This window comes from Apis laboriosa, unplaced genomic scaffold, assembly GCF_014066325.1.
Source record: "Apis laboriosa isolate Shangri-la unplaced genomic scaffold, ASM1406632v1 scaffold89_cov152, whole genome shotgun sequence".
In the NCBI taxonomy this organism is placed as follows: Eukaryota; Metazoa; Arthropoda; class Insecta; order Hymenoptera; family Apidae; genus Apis; species Apis laboriosa.
The window spans coordinates 19789-30996 of record NW_025224719.1 but is presented as its reverse complement, the minus strand read 5'-3'; the positions used below and the strand labels follow the sequence as shown (position 1 = coordinate 30996).

General features: G+C 31.6%; 1 protein-coding gene across 1 annotated transcript in view; it reads left to right on the top strand.

Annotated features, from left to right (window-relative positions):
- LOC122719608 (lachesin-like) overlaps positions 1–10511 on the top strand; it is a 244606-nt gene extending 234095 nt beyond the window's left edge. The window contains exons 6-8 of the mRNA XM_043945558.1: positions 6680–6897; positions 10306–10381; positions 10438–10511. Coding sequence (XP_043801493.1) covers positions 6680–6897; positions 10306–10381; positions 10438–10511 — 368 coding nt within the window. The remainder of the gene's footprint in view (positions 1–6679; positions 6898–10305; positions 10382–10437) is intronic.
- Positions 10512–11208: the final 697 nt, after the last annotated feature.

Genomic DNA, 11208 nt, shown 5'->3' with positions numbered 1-11208 from the left:
AAGAAGAAAGGAATTTTTGATATTTTATTTTTACCATTAAAAGAGTATTAATTTTATCATCTCTCTTTCATTTGTCAAATTGCTGAGATTTTTGCAGGGATAAAATAATTGCACAATCATTTTTCTGTAATACATGTACAATACATTTTACACGAAAAATAGAATCCCATCTATGTAAAGTTATTGTACAACTTCCATTTAGCTGTATTTTAATAAAAACTTGTTATTTTATTTAGATTAAAAAAAATATATATATATAGAGGGAAAGTTGATAAAATATATAAAGTTTTGTAAAAATGGAAATAATGGACTTTTGTTCCCGATAGGTGTTTCCATTTGTTTTTCAATAAAATTTCATTTCGATAGAGAGCAAAAGCAATTTTTACAATGTATCCCATGGTTTTTATTAAACTAACCCAACGTAACATTCGTAGATCTGGCATTTGTGCACGAAGACAGTAGAAAATGAAAGCAATTTTAACAGAGGTGGGGAAAATCAATGGAAGTGGGTATAGGATAAAGGAGGAAGGTTCTCAAAGGCATGCACTTCGTTCCACCGAAGCAATTCAAGGAGAATGTTTATTTAAATTTTCAGATAATTTACATCCACTTGCCTCCCTGCATCACTTTTCTTTTTCCATTCCATTTCAAGGTATTTTTATTGAATTCCTGATGTGTATACTTCCTTGAATTTCATTCGAGAAAGAATCTCTTTAGGTGTCACGAGTCACAAAATTGATCTTATAAATTTTTATAAATCGATCTCTTCTACATTTTACAATAATAACTTGAACATTTATTTTTAAAAAAAAATGGAAAACAATGTTTCCTTTTCAACCTCAAAAATTCGTTTGTCGCAAATCAAATATTTATTTTGCATGCTTAATTAATTTACAAAAACTGACCTACAATTTTCATTTTTCCCTTCCATCCTCACATTGGACAAACATAACTTCATAAAATTACCATTATTTACAGATCAATGGCACGGAATGAGTATTTTGAAATGGCGATATATTTGGAAAATTCTAATAAATAAATTTCCATGTGGCACAGGTTAACCCGAGAATGAAATCGCGACAAATTTATTTAAGATTAAAAATAAAAAGGGGAACGAGGGAAAGTGAGTTTCTCTGTATCCTTTGACCACCTGAAAGGGGGAGAGGGTGGAGGATAGATTGAATTAAAAAGGAACGTTCTATGAAATGAGAACAGGAGGGGGAAAGGGGGAGGGTGGCCGGTTATTAAAAGACGTTCAACCCGTTTAACAACATAAATTATTTATCATGTATCCGTCGACATCAAAGATAAGCTTTCAACGTTCCTTAAATAAAACATGCCCCGAAGAATCTTAAGGGATCAAGAAAATCAAGCTTGCAGCCGCTGTTAAAGCTGGCGAGATAGGGAGCCATGTAATTCCCCGTGGAATGAGAGGGGTGAAAGTTGCTTCCTGAAACCATTCGACGGAGAATCTTTATTTAAATTTTAAAGCTCTTTACTATCTGCACGCTTTTGTATCAGTCTTCGTCTTCGAGATGGAGTAAAATCAGATTTCATTCTCTGTTCTTTATTTTTTCTCTCTCTCTCTCTCTCTTTCTCTTTCTGTCTCCTATTCTTCTTTTTCTATTTTTCCTTTTCTTTTCTATTATACAATATTGGATATTGGTATCGTTCTTTTGAGATAAAAGTTAAGTGAGTTCTCGTAGAGAAACGCAAAGTATCTAAGATATGATGAAGATAAGAATTATTTTTTTTAGTCGAATAAAATTGTGAAATGTGAAATCTTCAGATTTCTTTCTATTTTTGTTCTTCTCCTTTTTCTCTTTATACACAATATTAATTGTTTTTTTTTTTTTTGTAGAATAAAAGATAAACAAGCTCATGTAGCACGAGCAAAAAAAATTATGTTTTTTAATTGAGTAGAATAAAATTAAATTTCCCTCTCCTTTTCTTATTCTATTTGTTTCTTTTTTCTCTCTCCATGTTACATAATGTTGGATATCCGTACTATTCTTTCAAAATAAAAGTTAAGCAACCTTTCATAGAGAGAAACGCGCAACGTGTTTGGCGATGAAAGGAAAAAATTTTGGTTGAGTAAAGTAACAGAGCAATATTAGTTTTTTCTCTCTCTCTCTCTCTTTTTTCTTATCCTTTTTCTTTCTTTCTTTTTTTTACGTAATATCAGGTGTTTGTATCATTTTCGCTGGAATAAAAATTAAAGTCTCGACAGAAAAGGAGAGAAAGATTTGTGGATTGAATATGGATAGAATGTTGATCGCGTGAACGNCTCTATCTCTCTCTCTCTCTCTCTCTCTCTCTCTCTCTCTTTTCTTATCCTTTTTCTTTCTTTCTTTTTTTACGTAATATCAGGTGTTTGTATCATTCTCGCTCGAATAAAAATTAAAGTCTCGACAGAAAAGGAGAGAAAGATTTGTGGGTCGGATAGAATGTTGATCGCGTGAACGAAATAATGCAGGCAGTTCATTAGCGACTTCAATCTAGAATTCTATATTCCCAGGTGTTTTTTCGTTTTATGCAGTGGCTCGCTGAATTCGCCAGGCTGTAAAAATGCGTGGGAGAATTAAAAAGTACATAAGTTATAAGGGTGAGGTATTTAATGCAGACTTTGCATGGGGTGTTAAAAAGTACGCGATAGTTGCGACTTTTGAATAGTGTAATAGGAAATATAATTTCCGGTGCGGAAGAGTGACGATGTAATAAAGAATATGGAAACAGAAATTTTTATTATAACTTGACTGAAATACGTCAGTAAATTCATTTTTTTCCTCTTCTTCTTCTTCTTCTTCTTCTTCTTTTCAAATTTAAATCTTTGTGAAAGATCGTTCCGCGGTACGATATTTTCGCAAAATATATTTTAAATTATGGATGCGTTATTTTTTTTTTTAAATTATTCGATTGTAATTTTTAAGGGATGAATAAATAATGCTGTAATGAATCATTGCTGCAATTTTTGAAAGTATGACAATATATAAAGTAATAAAAATAAGATTCAATTTTGTAAATTGAAAAAGTATCGATGATTGAAACTTTCTCTTTCTTAATAAATTTTGCATTGCAGCATTGCTCGTAAAAGTATAATTTTTACCATGAACTGTAATAATTGTTCAAATGTTTGTTTTAACACGAGAAAAATTCAATCATTTCTGATTCGAATGAAAATTTATGTGTATATACAGTGCAAATAAGTTATATATCAAAAATCTTCGAGGAGAAGAAATTAGGTCACAAAATTTTAACACGTTTTCACATATTTTCATACGATTTTTCCTAAGAATCTTTTTTAAAACAGTATAATAGATCGTCAAATTTTCCAAATTTTGTAATGTAGAATTTTTTTTCCTTTATCTTCGTCATCATTATAAAATTTAGAAAACAAAAAACATAATGAAACTTTGAGGGTTGATTTATTTTCTATTCACAAAATTTCCTTAAAAATAAAAATCGTTTATCGTTATAATCGATTCGACTAAAAAATAAAAAAAAAAACCTATTGTAAATAGTGCAAAAGAATATTATTTTACAAAGACTTTCGTACAATGTATTAAGTTCGTATTACCCTCAAATATTAAGAGTTATACTCCATTTCCACACCTTCCACCTTTCCTTGTCGCGAACGTTTTCGCGTGAATTATGCTCGACTCGTCTCGAACTTCATGAAAAATGTGACCGCGGGAAAGTTCGAGGTCTCCTGGTGTATTGTTACGAGGTTTAAGTTAAATTGAAGCACTCCCATCCCATAGAGGCATTATCAGGGGCACGAGGGTTCCTATGGAAAACCATTCGTCGTGGCGGAATTACTTTTTTATTGGACCAACTCCGCGGCTCTAAGCGTGGTAAATCCTGCATGACTTATTTTCTGAGATTTAACGTGTTGAAATGGAAGAGGGGAAAAAAAGAAGAAAAAAGAAATGGTGGGATTAATCATGACCGATGTACACCCTGGAATTGCTCGCAATTCTCATTTCCGATCGGAGAATAATACTTAGATTGCGATTGGGGACGATTTGAAAATTTAAGGGTGTTGAAAAATATATATGAAATGCGTTTGAAATATTGGTATGAAATTATATATGAATATATATGAAATTAATATGAAATATATATGAAATTCGAATTGAAGTATTGGTTATAATATTTGGAGGATGAAAGTTAAATTTCAATGAAATTTATAAAGTATTCTCTTTCTTTTTTTCAATATTGTATATCATTTTCAAACTTTTGGTTATTGTTGTAATAAAAATAATCGATATTGAATATATTTATCGTACGAATTATTCGAGTTAATTATATAATTGTTACATGTTTTAATATACTTTTATTAATTAAATCATGCATAAAGCATAAATGAATTTCATATATAATCAATATGAGTTATCAATATGAGATAACTGGAGATTCTATAGGAGACATAAAATTATGTTTAATTAAGCTAGGGAAAGTGAACTTACCTCTTTCATAATAAACAATTCTACAATTTAATTTAACGATGAAGTTAATTGATTTGATCAAATTCATATCAAATTATATTTGAATTATTTTTTTTTTTTCTTTTTAAGGGACTTACTCCTCTTTCGTAATAAATAGTTAATATTTCGTGTATAATTGAAAATTATAATAATATTGTGCTAATTTATTCTTCGTTAAATAAATTCCTATTATTGCACTTATAAATTAATTTGCCCAATCAACGAAAGGAGATACAAAGCAGCGATCATAATTACGATGGAACAAAGTTGAATAACAGGGAACATTACGAAACAAACTCGTATCCGTACCATTTTCGTTACTTTTCAATCAGCATCGATCCGTGCCACAAATGAATACAAGAGTTTCCTCTCCACTTTTCTAACTCGTAAATAGGCTTTAAAAAGATCCGATTAACCCAAATGCAATTCTTCCCTTCCCTATTCAAATACCTTATCGATTATCGCAATTATCCTTCTACGAATCGACGAGAAATATATAACAATTTTTACCAATTGATAAATAAATAAATAAACAATCAACATTTTCTATTCTCAAAATTTTTGTAAAACTTTCACACGCCACACGAGTAATATATCATTTGTTTATTAAAAAAAAATGCACTAAACGTTTCAAATAAAATAAATTTTCGGTTTTATTTTAAAGTATCAAGTTTTTTCTATTTTTATAAAAAAATATATTCTCCACCATCTACGAATATTTTACAAATATTCTATTTCAAAAAATTCTCTTATACTTCTTTATTAGAACACTCTCCAGAAATTCAAAATATAATTTACTACGACAACATTAACCATCTAACTGTCCAATATTTCCTTAAGAAGAAACTTGATTCTGCCCGTTAGCATACTTTTTCCTTTTCCTCTTCAGCTGCTTCTTCTTGCCCGGTTGTTGAGACTTTTCTATTTTCTTTCATCGACCTCTCCACCCCTCCTCCCCTCTTACCTTCTCGTTAAGTTTTGATTTACGCGCCGCGGGCGTCGAGCAATTAAGAGCAAATTAACGTCAAGATGCTCGATTAAAGACAACGGGGCTCGAAACAACACAAGGTGGCACAAGGTTGTTGCGAAAACTTGCGTCAATGTTTCGACCGCGTTTCCCACGTTGAATACGAGCAATGCCGTGTTCCTCGGCGGAAAAGAATGAAGACGGATGCCGGTGATATTTTATGGAAATTCGATAAAGTTCCTTGAATTAAAGGAACGAAAGAGAGGGCGGCCATTTTTTCGCCGTTTTACAACACCACCACGGTGATGGATTGTTGTTTCTAATGGTGGAATCTGTTATGCGTCGTAACGGTGTATTTAACTTCAAGAAATCGAACATTTATTTCATATATAATCGTTCAACGAGTGAAACAGTCGATGAGCGATCGATTTTGCTGAAAAAATCGAAAAACGTTATTCGATGTTTTTGCGAATGTATAATTTTCCTGGATTTTTTCTAAATTTTTTATAACGGAGTTGTATCAGAGAGTTCTTTTAAAATTTAAAGTTAAAACGTTCTATATAATATTTATAGAAATATTAAATTTTTTTAAAGCAGTACTAGATGACGTAAAGTCAATAAAAATCAACTTGTAATATGATATCTTTTTTTAAACGAGGCTTTTGTAAAAACATCCTATAATTTGAAATTCTTTAATAATCCTTTTTGTGATATATCATTAAAGCATAATAATTAATTATTAAAATGTTAAAATATAATATATTAAAGTATATTCAGAATCAGACTTTTATCAAATAGATTTCTATTTGATAAAAACTCCATTTCTTTTCAATTACATTTACAGAAATTTTATTTTACATCCGAATCTATTAATAACGAATAATTCATTAATTAGATTATCCCATTGAGTTAAATAAAATTTCATCGGTCAAAATTAACATCATTTAATCATTTCATTATCAAAAAAAAAAAAAAAAAAAAAGAAGATTACAACGTTACAATCAGAGAAATATCTTTTATCTCGTTGATGAGACGTTCCGACCATCGCTTTGTTCTCGGCTGTTAAGAGCATGATCGAATCGAGAAGCGTATACAGCGCTTGTTCGACAAACTCGGGCCAAGATTTATAGACGTGGACCGGTTATCGATCCGTACGCCACGCTCCTGCTTGTATCGCTAGTAATTGGAACATTTATGAGCCAATCAATCACTTTTCTCGTTGCAGTCCCCCCTATGCTCTGGATACCGCACCAATTGGTCGGTGCACCCTTGGACCACTCAGTCACGTTGGAATGCTACACCGAGGCTCATCCAACTTCTTTGAATTACTGGACCAGGGAGGATGGCCTGATGATTCAGGGTAGCAACAAATACAAGACCACCTCCACACCGGAGAAACCCTCGTACAAGACGCATATGACGTTAACGATACACGATCTGCAGGTGGGTAGAAACAGGTTTCATTTTTAATGTTTTGCGTCTTAAAAAAATATTGAGGAATAAAAATAAAATACGTTCGACGAAAGGGTGTTTAAAATTTTAATTATGCGTACGTCATTTCGAATTAGATCTTCTTGATTTAATTAAAAAACGTTAAACTTTCGATGCTGAATTAAAGTGAGAATATCGATACAACAAAATTAACTCGATTACGCGAGAGTACACGGTTTCATTTTCTCGATAATTTTGTTTTTGATGGATCAATCATTTGAAAAAAGAAAGAAAGAAAAAAAAAGCAATCAATCTTTCATTCCGTTTCTATGAAAAATTCAAAGAAGCAAAACCGTATTCGCGTTGATTGTGAAAACTTCATTCGATTCGTCTTTTAATTATTTTAATATCGTTCGTCAATGGATCAAAAGCTAACCGATACTCTTTTCGATTCGAAACAAAATCCGCAATGTATTGACGCGAACATTACCAATTGAATTGCAACATCTGGCAAAGACAATTCGTTTGTCGCGTTCGCTGGGACGTGTCTCGGAGCGACGCGTTGAAAATCGTTTTTAAGGAAATAAAATCTCGATGAATTCATTCGAAAAATAATTTTTATCGAACAATGGGATTAAAATAATAATAATATTGTTATATTTTAATATCCAAAAATGCGTAGATAAATAATTCGATTCAACAATTAAACTCAAAACTCAGATTGATTAAATATCCAACTCATTTCAAACTTCAAAAAACTTTATAAATAACTTCCAAATCAATTCTAATATACCATTAATAAGATCGTTAAACGTATTTTTCGTGCAGTTCACTTCAAAACTCGATTGAATCCTATTAAAATTAGGAAAAATTTAAACCGCTATAACTCGGAAGATAATGACTTCCGGTCAATGAATGAAAGATGATTAGAAGCGCGGAACCTTGCCCTTTAAAACGCTCTTTCATTTGTCCCGATACGACTTCCGGTTCCCGAGATATCGTCGTGTAAAGAGAAAGGTAATTTTTAATCGTTTACTATCTGCATCCTTGTTCCGTACTCGGACCTCTCGCTCGCTCCTCGTCTCACTGACCTATCCCAAACTCCAGACAAGTGCCAGACGCGATTCCTAGAAAAACGTGTAGTAAGCATTTCCAAGAAATAATGTAGGTCACGGTTTCATTCATAGCCTCTGCGCTATGTTAAGCATTATAGACACTTTGAATCGTTATATCTCGGTAATTATTTGAGATATCGGGATAAAACAAAAAGTGGCTTCAATGGCATGCTTTTCTCCATTTCCTGAGTAGATTTCCATGATAAAATTATAACCCATATATGTTGTATATAAATAATGATAATTGATATTATATTATATACATCAATAAATTGAATGTATATTTTTTTGTTTTGATAAAAACGTCAATTTTAATTGTACCAAAAGCTTCTTCTCGTTGTTTTTAATTACTATTTTGACAAGTTTTGATAGTTCTATTGTTACGTATTCATCCATCATTCTACGAAATATTTTTAACTCGTTTTATAAAATCCTGTCACTCGTGCAATATAAAATAATTCTATGATCGTTAACGAATATCGTCCAAGATCTAAGTAAAAAACAGATGGGAAGAGAAATAAAAATAGTTTCCATTTAGTCCCGTAATTGAGCATAAATTTGGAGATTCGATATTATTAATAAAGCGCTATTCTCTTGGCGACGACGAAGTAATTTTCCGTAGTCTTTTTTTTATTTTTAATTTTCTATCTTTTTATTTCGTTCCATATAACTGTACCTCGTCGGTCCTTCTTTTTTCGGTTGTTTGTTTGCGATGCAAATATTCTTCCATTCTCCGGCGTTCCCTGAATTAGGAATTTCTTTTTTCTTGTTTTTTCTTAAGTAGCCTGGAACGCGAAGATCACGTGCTCTTTTTCCCTCGTTTGGCTAGCTTCTTGCCGGTTTTTTTCTCGCGATTTGCTTGGTTAATTAACGTATAATAAACGGCTCGAAGATGGATATCTCGTATAAAAACATTTTAATTTTCGTATTAAATATAATAATTATTTAACGATTAATTCACTTTCTACGATTTTACAATTCGTATTTCCTAAAAAGCGTGTATTATATAGTTTCATTTTAAAAGTGCACTGGAATTATTAACGTATACAACAAAAAGAAAAAGAAATGTATAAAAAATAAGGAAGTATAGTATTCTAGTTTATCTTTCCTTTTTTTCGCTATTAAATATTTTTATCTCTTAGAACTTTATATTTTGCACTCTAAATTTTAACACTTTTGAATTTAAAAATAAAGATAGCGAATAAAGGAAATTCACATTTTCAGTAAATTTTGCTATTAAAAAAAAAAATTATTTTTCAGATCTATTTGATTAAAATTAACGTACAATATTACGCATATTTAAATAATTTCAAATAATATTTCTATAATACTAATCTCCAGACTCTTTATCTATGAAATGAGAAGAGAATGTTCATCTACTAATCCTAACTTCAACCAATACGAGAAATCGCGAAGCCAACAGGTGATATTTGAAAAGTTTCACGGCATCTCACGAGATTTATTCATAGATTATTTTCGCGTATGGAAAGGATATCCTTAAAATGTCCGTATAAAAGAGGAACTTCCTCTCTTTCGTCATCAAGCTCGAGAAAAATATCCTCTCTCTCCCCCCCCCCCCCATCCCTCTGTTTTCTTTTACTTCTCGCGATTCTTTATTACGTTGCTTTTATAAGGATAATAAATGCGTCATAGGAAAAATTTCAGAAATACAAACGAGCAAAGATAGAAGTTTCTTTCATTCAACTTCCTTTATTCTTAATAAATGAAACAGATGTAATGGAAGAAAAATCTATCTCTCTGAATTTCTCTGATAGTAAAAGTGGATGATAAAATTGTAATATGATTATAGATTGGTTAATAGATTTAAACGGATATTTCTTTCCTTTTACAATTTTGAAAAAGGAAAGGAATACAAATTCGAAATACTTTCAATTTCCCAAATACATTTCCACTTTTCCATATCTTCTTTTCTTTTTATAATTCCTCATATAAAATCTCATTCGAACTACAAAATTTCCAATTTTAATATCTCCTTTAATATCTCTTCTTATTTTTTAAAAAATCAACTCTCAAAACTTTTCATTCGCGTCGTATCCAAAATAAAAAGAAAAAGTGATAATAAAATTCAAACAAATGGCGAATCAATCGATATAAGTTCGACTTAAACTCATCCTATTTTTCGTCAATCGATTTCAGCGCGAAACCGTTTCGCCAAATAACCAAACTTTCGATAAGCGCAATCTTGCTTAAAAGCCAGATTTCGATTCTATCTTTCTTTCTCTTTTTCTCTCTCTCTCTCTCTCTCTGTCTCTCTCTCTCACATCATTACCATTCTGTTTTTCAGGAGGAGGATTACGGTAGCTACAAGTGCGTCGCGAAAAACCCACGTGGGGAGACAGACGGCACCATTCGCCTGTACAGTAAGTGTCGTTTGTTTACTCGCATTTTAAAATATCCCGCCGAAACGTTTGTCAAGCTAATGACGAATCGTGGATTCCTGGGACGCAGAGATGTCATTTTCATTTGGATCTTCGTGTCGGGAATTTTTAGGCTATTTCCGCTATTCTGTGCACCATTCGTGCTGGTGCTTGATTAAATGTTATTTTTCTTTTTTCTTTATTTCCTCGTTTCTTCTTTTTTTTTCTTTTTTTTATTCTCTTCCTTTCGCAATTAAAGCGTGCTCGTCGACAGACGGCTCGATCGTTTTGTTTGCTTTTTTGCGTATGCGTGCGCGCGGAAGATAATTTGAAAATGCTTTGAAAATTGTTCAAATTCTCGTTACGAAATTGAAATAATATATTCTCGTTGAAATAATATATTCTCGAGATTGATTTGTAATCGATCAATTCGTGAGATTTATAACTTTTACGACGATAAATAATTAAAATATTAAATGTACAATCAATTTGGCATTCATCAATTTTCTAAGGCAAAACATTCGAGAGGCAAATGTTCAAGTATTTTTTAATATAAATATAAATTACAATATATGTTTCAATTCTCAAAACTTCAAATTGAACTTACTCTTACGGATTTAATTATTTATCGTTATATATGTATTTATTAATAATCGTAACGTGGAAAAGGAGAATCGATAAGAATTAGACTTTCGAGACACATGTCTGGGAAGGTGTTTACGAAGATAGACGGTGTCGAAATACGCTATTTGCCTGAGAAACCTGTGCAATCGGTCGGAGAACGTTCCTCGGTCGCGTTCGATTTCAGTTCAGATTCTACTAATTCGGGT